Source organism: Leptonychotes weddellii, chromosome 1 (assembly GCF_054177405.1).
Source record: "Leptonychotes weddellii isolate Sample4059 chromosome 1, ASM5417740v2, whole genome shotgun sequence".
Classification (NCBI taxonomy): domain Eukaryota; kingdom Metazoa; phylum Chordata; class Mammalia; order Carnivora; family Phocidae; genus Leptonychotes; species Leptonychotes weddellii.
In genome coordinates this window covers 5495928-5510340 of record NC_138369.1, presented here as the reverse complement: position 1 = coordinate 5510340, position 14413 = coordinate 5495928, and the positions used below count along the sequence as shown (strand labels likewise).

General features: G+C 46.2%; 1 protein-coding gene across 1 annotated transcript in view; it reads left to right on the top strand.

Moving 5' to 3' along the window:
• The first annotated feature begins 201 nt into the window (after window positions 1-201).
• The window catches only part of MUC16 (mucin 16, cell surface associated), a 55063-nt gene continuing 40851 nt past the window's right edge, over window positions 202-14413 (top strand). Inside the window, 6 exon segments of the mRNA XM_081805348.1 lie at window positions 202-3550; window positions 4669-4972; window positions 7244-7416; window positions 10988-11118; window positions 11215-11282; window positions 12261-12433. Of these exon segments, the coding sequence (XP_081661474.1) occupies window positions 415-3550; window positions 4669-4972; window positions 7244-7416; window positions 10988-11118; window positions 11215-11282; window positions 12261-12433 (3985 nt within the window). The 5' untranslated portion in view covers window positions 202-414.

Here is a 14413-nt window from a genome sequence, read left to right as displayed (position 1 = left end):
AAAACAGCCAGCACAAGCACAAGAGGAATGATCATTACAACCCCAGATGTTTCCCCTGATGTTCTAGAGATGACAGCCTCATTGGCCACCAGACCTGGAGCAGAGACCAGCATAGAACTTCCCAGGACAGCCTCATCTGTTTTCAGTAGAGAGTCAGAAACCACACCCTCACTGGTTCCTGGTTCTGGGGCAAAGAACAGTCCAGCTGTTCCAACTCTGACTGTTTCCTTTAGTGAGCCAGAGACCACAACCTCATGGGTCACTTATCTTGCAGAAACCAGTTCAACTGTTTCCAGGGAAACCCTGAATGTCTCCCACAGTGAATCAGATAGCACACCCCCAACAGCTACCGGTTCAGGGGAAGAAGTCAGTTCTGCTGTTCCAACTCTGACTGTCTTCCCTGGTATACCAGAAATGGTGACCTCACTGGTAACTAGTCCTGCGGCAGAGACAAGTATGGTCCTTTCAACTCTGACTGATTCCCAAGATGCACCAGAGACCTCTGCCTCATGGGTCACCCATCCTGGGGCACAGAGCAGTTCATCCATTCCAACTCAAAATGTCTTCCCTGGTAAGCCAGGGTTGGTGACTTCACTGGATGCTAGTTCTGGAGCAGAGACCAGCCCAGCTGATCAGACTCTGACTATATCTCCTGGTGAGCTAGATACAACAGTCTCATTGGTTACCCATCCTGAGGCACAGACCAGTTCAGCCATTCCAACTCCAACTGTCTCCCCTGGTGTAATAGGGGTGAAAATCTCACCAGTCACCAATTCTGGGGCAGAGGCCAGTACAACGTTTACAACTCTGACTGATTCCCCACATGAACCAGAGACAACAGCCTCCCGGGTCACCCATGCTGGAACAGAAGCCATTTCCACTGTTGGAACTTTGACTGTTTCCCCTGGTGAGCCAAATACAACAGCCTCATGGGCTCATTCCACAGAGAACAGCACACCTGTTTCCAGAATAACTCCAACAAATTTTTCCCAAAGTGAATTAGACACCACACTCTCAATGGCCACCACTCCTGGGGCAGAAGCCAGTTCAGCCACTCCAACAATCACTGTCTCACCTGGTATACCAGCTATGATGACCTCACGGGCCACTAGTTCTGGGACAGATGCCAATACAACCTCTTTGACTCTGACTGAATCCCTGCGTGAATCAGATACAACAGTCTCCTTGGTTACCCGTCCTGCAGAGACCCGCCCAACAGTTCCCCGGACAACCCCCAATGTTTCCCGTAGTGAATCAGATACAACAGTCTCCTTGGTTACCCGTCCTGCAGAGACCCGCCCAACAGTTCCCCGGACAACCCCCAATGTTTCCCGTAGTAAATCAGACAGCACACCCTCAACAGCTGCCGGCCTTGAGACAGAAGCCAGTTCAGCTATTCCAACTACACCTGTCTCCCCTGGTGTACCAGATATGGTGACTTCACAGGCCACTAGTTCTGAGACAGATGCCAGTATGGTTATTTCACCTCTCACTCTTTCTCCTGGTGAACCAGCAAACACAGTCTCATGGGTTAATCATTCTGGAGCACAGACCAGTTCTTCCATCCCAACTCCGACTGTCTCCCCTGGTATATTAGGGGTGGGGACCTCACTGGTCACTAGTTCTGGGGCAGAGACCAGTGCAAATTTTCTAACTCTTACTGATTCCTCGCATGACTCAGAAATAACAACCTTATGGGTCACCCATTCCGCAAAGACCAGCACACCTGTTTCCAGAATAACTCCAAATTTCTCCTATAGTGAATCTGATATCTCACTCTCAACAGCCACCACTCCAGGGGCAGAAAGCAGTTCACCTTCAGCTACAACTATCTTACCTGGTGTGCCAGGATCGGTGACCTTACTGGTTACCAGTTCTGAGGCAGAAACCAATACAACTTTTACAACTCTGACAGATTCACTGCATGAACTGGAGACCACAGCCTCATGGGTCACCCATTCTGAGAAAGAAGCCAGTTCAGCTGTTTCAACTCTGCTTGTTTCCCCTGGGGAGCCAGATACACCAGTCTCATTGGTCACCCATCCTGCAGAGACCAGCCCAACTATTCCCAAGGCAACCCCCAGTTTTTCCCATAGTGAATCAGATACCACACATTCAATAGCTACCAGTTCTGGGGCACAGACAATTTCAGCCATTCCAACTGTGACTGTCTCCCCTGTTGTATTAGGGGTGGAAATCTCACTGGTCACAAGTTCTGGGGCAGAGAGCAGTACAACTCTTACAACTCTCACTGTTTCTCCAGGTCAACTGGAGACCACAGCTTCATGGGTCACCCATTCTGGGACAGAAGCCCGTTCAGCTGTTCCAACTCAGACTGATTCCCCTGGGGAGCTAGATACACCAGTCTCTTTGGTCACCCATCCTGCAGAGACCAGCCCAACAGTTCCCCGGACAACCCCCAATGTTTCCCCCAGTGAATCACCCTCAATGACCACCAGCTGTGGGGCAGAAACCAGTTCAGTTATTCCAACTCAGACTGATTCCCCACATAAGCCAGATATAGCAGTCTCATTGGTCACCCCTTCTGCAGAGACCAGCCCAACTGTCCCCACAACACCTCCAGTTTTTTCCAAAAGTGTACCAGACACCAAACACTCAGTAGGCACCAGTCTTGGGGCAGAAGCCAGTTCAGCTGTTCCAACTCCAACTATCTCCCCTGGTGTACCGGATATGGTGACCTCCCAGGTCCCTAGTTCTGAGACAGATGCCAATATGACTATTCCAAGTCTAACTCTTTCTCCTGGTGAACCAGCAACCACAGCCTTATTGGTCACCCAGTCCAGTGCAAAGACAAGCACAAATTTTCCTAGTTCAACTGCTTTTCCTCATTTACCACCAGAGACCATAGCCTCACCATCCATCCGACCTGAGTTGGAGATTAGTGAAGCTCTTCCAACTCAGACTGTTTTCCTCAGTCCAGAAGAAATAACATCCTTCACCACACCTGCAACTGAGACCAGCGGAGTTGATCTAGGTCCAACTATCTCATTTGGTGTTCCTGCAGAAACAGCCTCACTCTCCACCCATCTTGGCACAGACATCAGCACAACGATTTCAAGTTCAACTCTTTCCCCCATTTTACTGGCGACCACAGGCTTACTGGCCACCAGCCCTGCATCAGATGCCAGGACAGGTATCCCAACTTTGACTGCTGGTGATCTTGGACCTGTCAGTACCCCTGCAACCACTGGTGAGCCTTACACCTTAACTTCCTGGGGCACAGAACCCTCACCACCTGTGACCTCAGGTGGACTCCCTGAATTGTCCAAGACTGTGATGGGGAACACTGTGACCTTGATAGCATCAGAGACCCCAACACCACCTAAAACCAGTCACAGAGAAGGACTGAGTTCAACAACTGTCCTGAAAACCACAACTCTTGAGACCACTAATTTAGCTGTTACAGGTTCAGGCCCCATCATAGTAGAGACCACAACCACCTTCAATACATCAGCAGGAAGTCCCTTTGTCCCTGAGACCTCACCTGGGATGTCCACCTTGACCTCTCTGAGTGTGGCTTCAGAAACAAGTAAGAATGGCTTTTTTTTACTGTGGTAAAAGTGTATATATACTATAAAATTAGCCATTCTAAATGTACAATTCAGTGGCATTAATTACATTCACAATGTTGTATAAATGTTATCCTATCTTTCTCCAAAACTTTTTATCACCCCAAACAGGATCTGTGTACCCATTAGACGTTAGCTTTCCTTCCCCACTCACCTCAGCCCCTGGTAATTCTAATCCACTTCTGTCTTCAATTTGCCTATTTTAGATACCTCATGTATGTGGAATCACATAGTGTATTTGTGTGTGTGCGTGTGTGTGTGTGTGTGTGTGTGTCTTATTTCACTGAGTGCAATGTCTACATGTCGTAGTGTGTATCAGAACTTCATTCCTGTTTATGGATGACTGACATTCCATTGTGTGGATGGACCACATTTTATCTGTCTGCTCATCTGTTGATGGACACTCAGGCTGTTTCCACCTTTTGGCTACTGTGGATAATGCTACTATGAATGTGGGTGTACATGTATCTGTTTGAGTCCCTGTTTCCAATTCTTTGGGGTACATACCTAGAGAAAGAATTGCTGTTAGGTGATATACTAGTTCGTTAGGGCAACAGTAATGAAGTACCAAATACTGGGTGCCTTGAACAATAGAAATTTATCAGTTCTAGAGGCTGGAGGGGACCCTGGGAGAATGCGTAGAACATGAACTTTGGAGTCATCCTCTCTGCAGGGGGCAGTAAGGGAGCTGGGGTATCTATCCACCAACTCCCATCAATCATTGCTAGTGGGGTGCTCCCTGGGCCTGTTCATTTCTCCAAGATGAAGAGATGCAGGTGCTACTATGTGCTGAAATGGTAAGAGCCAAGGGGAAGTGGGAGTAGGGTGACTAACTCATCCCAGTTTTCCCAAGACTGTCTCACTTTTCCAACTGGACATCTGCATCCCAGGAACTCACACAGTCCTGGGAAAGCTGGGATGGTTGGTCACCCTATGTGGGAGGGTCTTGAATAGCAGGCCAGTCTAGGCCAAACCCCAGCTCAGCGCTGGAGTTAAGGTGTGTCCTTGGAGCCTTCCCTCCCACCCCCAGCCCAGGCCTGACTCAGGACTGGGCTCATTAACTCTTCTACCACCACAGCTGCAGTTCCTTTCTTGATGCCTTTTACTGTCAACTTCACCATCACCAACCTGCACTACACAGAGGACATGGAAAACTCGAGCTCTGAGATATTCAATGCCACTGAGAGAAACCTGCAGCACCTGGTGAGAGCCCCCTGCCAATGCCCATCTTGTCCCAAGCCTGCCACACCCCAAAGTCTTGGCCCCTCCAGCTCATCACCCTCTCATTTGTTCCCAGCTCGGGACTCTGTTCAAAAACAGCAGCATTGGTTCCCTCTATGCTGGCTGCAGGCTGACCTTGCTCAGGTGAGGCTTCTTCCAAAGCACCTATAGAACCCCAATTCTCTCCCTTCTTGGTCTCCCACATCCCAGTCAACCACAGCCTTGGGTCTTTGCCAAGAGGAAGCATATCATAATGGATCCAAAGTGTCTGGGTTTGAACCCTTGCTCTCCCATTTGCTAGCTCTGTGATCTTGGACAAGTTACATAACCTCTCTGTTCTTCAATCACATTATCTACAAAGTAGTGATAATACTAGTACCTTACTAATAGGGTTATTAATCACTAATCGCAATGCCTGGCCCATTGTGAACACTCGATGGGATCTCATAGTATTAGCCAGTGTAGTATCTTTGCCAGTTGTGTCCCCAGAATCCCTGACACTCTCCCTGCCCCAGCTCATATCTACCCTACTGGGGACAAACTCTGAACACTGCAATTCTGCAGTATATTCCTTGAAAAGAGATAGGGACCTTCCCAGAGGATGTTACATAGAACCAAAGGGGAAAACAAACAAAATGCTGAATACTGGCAGGATATATTGCAATTTAAAAACTCACAAATAGACCTGAACTCTACAGAAATGGCCTATTTTCTCCTCTCTGCTATGCCCATTTGGTGTCCTCTGAGGTCAGTGGGCTCAGAACCCTTTCCTTACATTTCACGACTCTATGACCTCTCTTTGGGGTCCTGCATCCAGCCAATGCAGGTCATCCCACCAGAGAGGTGGGTCCTCTACGCACATGGCTTCACGAGAAGAGGTTCCTGGAGTGTTGTAGACCAAAACCGTCCTAAATGAGCTCCACCCACCACACCTGCCCCCATCTCCCCATGAGATGGGGGGAATCAATAAGATAATATTGACCATATGATATGCCACCCAAAAATCTAAGTGATGTATGTGTTTTCATTCATTTCATCTTTACAACAACATGATTATTATCCCACACTGTAGAAGAGAACACTGGGCTCAGAGTAGTCAAGTACCTTGAGAGGAGCTGGGATTTGAACCCAAAGTTTCTAGTTTTTGAGTCCCTCCTATTAGCCATGATACAGTGGTGTTCAAGGTCACTGGGCTCAACATGTTACTTGCATCCTTAAAAGTACTCAGAACTCCAGTGAGCCTTTGGACTTGAGGGTTATATCTGCCCATATTTATTGAATTAGAAATTAAAACAAATGTTATAAATATGTATTCATTAATTTATTAAAAGTAATAAATCTGTTACATGTTAACACAAATAATATAATTTTTATGAACAATAGCAGTATTTCCTCTCCCTCCCCCCAAAAAAAATCATAACAAAAAGAGAGCCATTGTTTACATTTTTGCAGATATTTTTAATGTCTGGTTTAGGAGAAGACAGTAGGATATCTGCTTCTGCATTTAATCTTTTACAGTATTTCATGTCGTGGCCTCTGGAAAACATTTCACAGTATACTCCTAAGAGAATAAAAGTTAAAATAATGAAAATAATCTTACTTGGTGGACTCTTTGTAAGAGTTTATGACTACCAGGAGTCCCTGGGCCACACTTTGAGAACCATGCTTTGAATAGCGTGGATAACAGCAAGAATTCCCAGGCAGGGGAGGGAGGGGATCTTTCTTCCTGTAAATCCCCTGCTCTGGGTGAATCACTGTAGGTTCAGCTGAAATTCAGGACAAGAGTATTTTTGAACCACATTGCCCCTTATCACCTCTTAATTCATTTTCTCTATTTTTCTCCAAACTTGGTTACCTGCTCCAAAGGTGCTCCCATGGAGTTGACCTTAGCCTTGGGACTCACCAACATGAAACAAAGTTTTCAGGCTCCATGATGGTGTTGCACAATGTCACAACCAGCCATAGGGGTGACTCACTCACCCCCTCCAAGGTCCTCAGTCCTTTGCTGTTCCCTTCCACATGCTGCCTGGGCTCAGGATTCTCACTTCCTCCCTAGGAGCTCCACACCCCCAATCTTACAGCCCAAGCAGGACTCAGCTACTGGAGGGGATGCCATCTGTACTTACCTTCTTGAATGGATAGGGACTGTACTGGGCGCTGGTAGTTGAAACAATGAGCATGAACCAATTAATAAAAAGATTGGGGAGCAAAAGAAGAAAATTAGGTGCAGAGTAGCCCTGGAGAACACTTAAGGTGGGATGGTCTGGATCCCCATATCAGACAGAAAAAGATGTGTTTGAGACAGCAGATGAAGCCCTAAGAAGACTGCTAACATAAACACCAGGGGGTACAATTGAAGGAAGGAGTCGTCAGGAGTGGTCAGCTTTCAAGTGTCTCTGCACATCCCTATTCCCGTGTCCCTCCTTCCCCAGGGCTGAAAAGGATGGAACAAGCACGAGAATGGACGTGGTCTGCACCTACCGCCCAGATCCCACAGGCTTCAGGCTGGACAGAGAGTGGCTATACTGGGAGCTAAGCCAGCAGACCCATGGTGTCACTCAGCTGGGCCCTTACACCCTGGACAGGGACAGTCTCTGTGTCAATGGTGAGTACCTCCATTGCTGTTGGGGTCTCCTCCTGAGCCCCAGATGGGGTCTCCTTGCAGTGCAATTTCTCAGTACCTGTGTTCATGGTTCTGGGCCAACCTAGAATTTCCATAGGGAAATTCTCTTCTGTCAGAATACCTACAGAGCAGCCTGCCTGCCTGCCTCCCTTCCCTTTCTTCTTCTTCTTTCTTCTTTCTTCTTCCTTCTCCTTCTCCTTCCCCTCCTCCTCCTCCTCCTCCTCCTTCTTCTTCTTCTTCCTTCTCCTTCTCCTCCTTCTCCTCCTCCTCCTTGCTTCCTTCCTTCCTTCCTTTCTTTCTTTCTCTCTAGTAAAAGTAATATTTATTTTGTACATTGTCATTTTAAATATTAGAAACTTTGAGAATGGAAGGGGTTTTGGGGAGGAAATTCTTAGGAACCTTCTTATCACATTGTTTACAATACAGCCATGCCTTTTTCTATGCCAGGGTGAATTGTCCTATTACTTTCTAAGTTTCAATCAGATTCTAGCATTTTACCCTATGTGCTTTCAATATGGTAAACTATCTCTGAAAATTTCATTAATGTGAAGTTTTGTTTGCTGATGTCACTTCCTTTGGCTATCCTCACCTTTTTCATTACTCTCCTCGTGAATGCTGATAAGTTTGTCTTCACTATATTCCTCTGGTTGCACAAATGGAGTCTCTCAAATATCAGCAGTGTGACTATTCCATGGTCAGTTAATTTGTCTCTAAGTCCTACTATTATTTATTTTTATTTTATTTAAGTTTTTGTTTTAATTCCAGTTGGTTAACAGTGTTCTGTTAGTCTCAGGTGTACAGTATAGTGAGTGATTCAACACTTTCATACAACACCTAATGCTCACAGAACAACTTCCAAAGTCTGGAAATAAAGGCTCCCTGCATAGTCTTCTTCATTGCAGTGACCTTTCACAGAAACCCAACTGGAGCATGAAGCTATCAGGGAAGGAAGAGGATAAAGCGAGCCCACAGTGACTGTTGGCGTTCAACTCCTCCCCAACAGGCAACGAGTTCCCAAGGTGGTGACTGATCTGCTTCTTTCTCTTTGTTATGATAGCCTGTGGCCTTTTGCTCATCCTCTAGGGGCCAGCCAGACTACACCCCACCTGAGAATCAAACAACAAAGCTGTTAGCATTGTTTTTTAGCAATAAATCCCTCCTCAACAATGCCCTTAAAAACAAAACCCACAGTCACACCTATACTAAAGGCTAATGTTTATTGAGGGATGCCTGTGATCCAGAACGTTGTGTGTATTATGTTTTACAAATCCTGTCCAACACTCTGTGACATATTATGTATATTTTACAGAGGAACAAGCAAGGCTCAAGGAAGGAAATCTACTTTCCCAAAATCAGACAGCTAATATAAGTGGTAGCATCAGAACTCAAACCCTAAATTAGCTCTAAGGCCCCCAAGGGGCCCCCTAACTACTAGGCTACACTGCAGATGAACTCAGCTAGAACAAGCCTCAAATATCAGGATGGGAAGGCATATCAAGGAGCGCCTAATACAACAGTTTAAACCAATGCTCAATTAATTATGTCTCCACTGTATTGCCTTTGACATTGTCTTTCTATCTGGATTAAAACCTGTATTATATTTCAATAGTCCTTAAGAATTAAAGCTGTAGCTGGCAGTGTAGGTTTGGGTGGTTTACAGGTCTTTCTATAAGCCCTGGTCCTGATTTTTTGCTCATCCTGTGGCCCTGGGCAAGCCATGCAACCTCTCTAGGCTTCAGTGTCTATTTTTAGAATGGAATTTTTAAAAACGTCATTTAAGATTATTGTAAAGGTCAAATGATATAAAACCTGAATAATCTAAGTAAACCACAGGGCTCTCTCCACTAGGTCCAGTCTCAAAGAAGAGTTTCATTTCAAGAAACCCAGTCAGACCACCAAATATAAAATAGATCTAAGTTTTACTTCCATTCCCTACAGAGCATCAGAGAAGATCCAATCCGTGATCCAGAACCATACTTATTCAAACCCTCTTTTCCCCAATTCCCTCTTACTCTCCAACTTTATACTCTCTGGTTGACTCCCACCTCTGTCTGCCTGTCTCAGTCTCTCACCCTCATGATCTCAGTTCAACATTACAGAAGTCCAGGAACTATGTCAAAGATCATGCTGTCTCTGAAGAGTAGGATAGCGGGAAAAACTCAGAGACCAAGGAAAGAGTTATATTTAATTGGTGGAGAAAACACAAATAAAGCTGGAAACACTCTCATAAAATTGTTGTTGCTAGTACTCATTTGGTTAGGTTGATATTGCCTCAGGCACCTAGTGAACCCCCATAAGATGAGGGGTATTGATCATCATTGTCTTTGTGGTTGATGATCATGAGGACGACACGACTGCGAGCACCAGAGTACAAGGCAGTTAACTCATAAAGAGTTGATGAGTCTCAGAGAAAGCACTCGAGAAGGTTTGCGTTGTGTGTTTCAAGTCATACCCCTCAACCTTTTCTTAGCCTCCTCCCATCAGATTACTCTTCCTCTCTGGCTCTCTCTGCAGGTTATAACTATCAGTACTGGATCCCCACCACCAGCAGTAAGTCACAAGGGCCCAGATGTCCCTGCATCCCTGGGACACTTCCTCCTTACGCCTGCTCCCCGGGGTTGGGGGGAATGTACCCACCACCCCCCAGGTTCTCAGCCCCAGAGCAGCTCCAGACCACCCACTAGAGATACAAACTCCGGTCAACAGCCCTGTCCTCTCACTGCTTCATGATTGGGCCCAACAATTTATATTCACGTTGTATTCTTTCATTCCTTCAGCTCCGCTGACTTCTACATTCTCTCCAGGACTCCCTGCATCTCTGCCTCCCACCCCCAACTCTACAGGTAGGAGTCTAACCTCTGAGTCCCATGAAACTTCAACTCCAGTTCTGGTTGGTGAATCCCTGCATGATCTGGACCCTGCTGCCTTACCCAGCCCCAGCCTGTCCCACTATCTCCCTTGCTCCCTCATCTCTGGCCATACCAGCCTCATTTCTGTTCTTCCAGGGACCAAACATCCTTCCATCCTCAGGGCCCTTCCTCTCACTGTAATGGGAACTCAGCTCTGTTCCTGGTTTCTCTTTGTCCTTCAGATTCAGGTCAGCTGGCTCTTGCTCAGACCTCCTCCTATAAAGTAGCATTTCCCCATATCCCACACATAGATGGGGCCTAATCTCTATTCTATCTCCATGATCATTTATTTCATGGAAATTACTACTGTTTGGATTTCTTGACTGCTCAAGCATTTGTAGCCCAGGGTCTGAGCACAAAAGGTCTTGGTTCCTCCTCTTCCTACTAAAATGTCAATGACAAGTCAGCCTTTGGACACTCTGGGATAAGAAGATTGAGGTTTCCTTTTGAGGTGACACGACACAGCTAACATGGAGGTCCGCTCTCCTCCCTTGGCTGGCTGAGGAGGGAGGAGATCCCAGATGGGATATCTCAGGCTTTACCTACTGGATACTATGGACAGAGAGACAGCACTAGTCCCTTCCCCTGAACACACAGCTCAGGCCTAAGACCGTGATGGGTCTCTCCTCTCTCTTTCCCTCCAGCTGCAGGTGCGGGTCCCGCCCTGGTGCCATTCACCCTCAACTTCACCATCACCAACCTGCTCTGCACCCCAGACATGAGGCGCCCAGGCTCCATGAAGTTCAACTCCACTGAGAGGGTCCTGAAGAGCCTGGTAAAAGCCTGACAATGCCTTCCCTGGCCTGCCTTGCCCTTGCCCCACCCACTCACCTCAGCCCCTCCTGCTCACCTCTCTCTCCTTCCTCCCCAGCTTGGTCCCTTATTTAAGAACACTAGTATTGGCCCACTGTACTCTGGTTGCAGATTGACCTTGCTCAGGTGAGACTTCCTTCCCTTACAACGTGAAGGCTTGCACTGTCACAGGCAAGTTCACCTGAAGGTGAGGACCTGAACATAGCAACTAGAAGAATCATAAATGACTGGGGCCTTCCAGGAATTCAGATGGACGGCATGCCCTCTGGCTGAGTGTATCAGAGAGGGCTTCCTGAAAGAGATGGCTGTCAAATAAAGGTCTTAAATTACTTGGATAAGCAGAGCCATGGCTCACTAGCCAGAAAGGGCAGGACTGACTCATTAGGCAGACATGAAATGAGGTACCTCAGGCTATCCTCTGTGACAGGTGCTAAGGGCACCGAGGGAATCAGTCATGGGCCCTTCCCTCAAGGTATCCACAGTATAGAGAGGATAGCAGCCATATGGACTTAAAACCATAATAGGAACACGATTAATACAATGATAAAGCACTACACGGAGGCCATAGGAGCCCATAGGATGAACTTTTAGCTCATTGTGAACATTGAGTAGAGACAGTCTAGAGAAGGTGATGCCTGGGCTGAATGAACATTAGCCAGAAGAAACTTTGGCAAAGGTATTTCAAGGGGTGGCATATCCCTCAGATCTGTGGGGAACCATGAAGTTGTAAGTAGAGCCTTGATGTGATGTCATTTATTTTAAGTAGTGCGCTGATAGATACGGGGATGGGAAAATTTGATATGAGGATGGGACAGGAGGTGGGAAAACCAGTGAGATGTTGAGCTGGACCTGGATGTTGCTTGGATGGGGGGTACCAAGGACAGGGGAAGATCCAGGATGCTTCCACATGTTTGGCTCATCCTAGATGAAAAGGTCCCAGAAAAGAATGCACATGAGGAACTAGACAAGACCCAGTAAGAAAAATGTCATCAAACCAAGGCTGGGGCTGGGGCCGGGGGCAGCAAGCTGAAGGCAAGAGTTGAACAAGGTATATAACTCTCCCACATCTCAGGATGCCCCTATTCCCATGTCCCACCACCCTAGGACTGAGAAGGGTGGAGCAGCAACTGGAGTGGATGCCATCTGCACCTACCATCCTGACCCCATGGGCCGTAGGCTAAACAGAGTAGAACTGTACCAGGAGCTGAATCAGCTGACCCACGGTGTCACCTGGCTGGGAACCTACACCCTGGACAGAGACAGTCTCTACGTTAATGGTGAGTGTCTGTGCTGCAGTTGGGGTCTCCAGTCCCATGCTTCTTTATGCCAGTAGTTCTCAACCAGGATGATTCTGCTCCCAGGAGACATTGACAATGTCTGGAGATATTGATATTGGCTACATACATAGTTGGAGTGTTACTAGTGACATCTAGTGGGTAGAGGCCAGGGGGGCTGCTAAACATCCCACAATACACAATGCAGCCCTCCACCATGAAGAATTACCTAGACCAAATTGTCAATAATGCTGAGTTTGAGAAATGATTATATACAAATTTATAGTTCTGATGCAAACCTAGCATTTCCTTGGGGACTCATTTTCGAATGCTTAACACACCATGGGAGGCTGATTTCCTTTCCCTTTTCACCTCCTGGATGACATCTTTCTTCCTCCTTATTTCCACTGTTTCCCATAGGAGCCTAACTGGAGTGTGCAGACTCTAGGGAAAGAAGTGGGTGATGCAGAACTCTGTGGCTAAGGTTTCTGAATGGGCAGCGGGTGACCATGCCAGCCCTCACCCCATGTCATTCTCTCCATCATGACAACCAATGTTCTAAGTTCCCACAGGCCAGTCAGAGCTACACAGACTTCGTGAGATAACATCACACTTAACACATACTCCATGACTAATAACTACGTACACAACACTGTTGACAACAATGCCCCTAAAAGCAATGCTAACACTGAGAATAGTAACTGTAATCATGGCTAATTCTTATCAAAACGTTCCTGTGTGTCAGAAATTGTGATAAAGTCTTCATTTGTATGATCTCATATTAATCTTACCCAAAACCCTGTGAGTTTTTATAGTCATTTTTACAGAGAAAGCCATCATGTGTTCAGACAGGAAGTCATTTGCTCGAGATAATCCAGCCATCATGCATGACGGAGTCAAGATTCAAACAAACCCAGGACTGAATCTAAACCCCAAGTTCTTAACCACAAGGCAACACCTCAGACCATCCAGATAGAGAAAGCCTCAAATCTCAGGACAGGAAGGGGCATGAATGACCTCTAGCCTAACAATCGAGCCTGATCCTTGATTAGTTATTTCCCCCTATACCAACTTGGAGATTTCCTTAAAGCAGTGGTTAATAGTTTGAGGGTTGGTGAGTGATAGATCTCTGTTTTATGTGATGCTGAACAAGCTGTAAAACCTCTCTAGGCTTTAATATCCCATTTTCAGAATGGAATAAACATACATACCATGCAAGATTGTCCTGATAGCCAAATGAGAGAGTTCAGGAATAACCCAAGTAAATCATGGGGCTCCTCTGGGTCCAGTCTTTACTCCCACCCCTCACAGAGCATCCAAGGAGATGACCATGACTCAGAGAAACACTCATGAAAAATTCTCTCTTCCCCAATTCCTTTCAGACTCCAATTTTTATACCATCCATCTGACCTCCAATTCTCTTCTCATGTTCATTATCCTAGCCCATTTCCAAAGTTTCTCTAATATTCCAAACCACATGTACATTCCCTCTCCTACATTTTGTTCACTTCCACAGACCAGTCTCTCAACCTGCCACAATTTTGTCACTTCTACATCACACACACACACAAAAAAAAAAACCCCAGAAACTAAGCTAGAAAGATAAAGTCGTACTATCATAAAATTTTGTGAACGGAGAGAAGCTGAGAGAGCAAGGATGAAGTTATCTTTGTGGATTGAGAGGACGTGGATAAGGTTTGGAACACACTTGTTCGTAAATTTGCCCCATTTCCTTGTTGTGTGTTGTTTAGCATTATTTCTGGTGCATAGTATATTCCCAATAAATAGGGACAGCTCTTACTATTGTATTTTTCTTTTGGCAATAGTAACGGTGATGGTGTTCATCATTATTTGCAAAGGACAAGGCACAAAAGGGCACTGAATAAAATGTAGCCATTATTGTTCGTTTATAAATCTCAGCAAGTTTGTTAATGAATTTCATCTCTAGGTCTACCATCTAGCCCTTTCTTTTTTTTTTTTTTT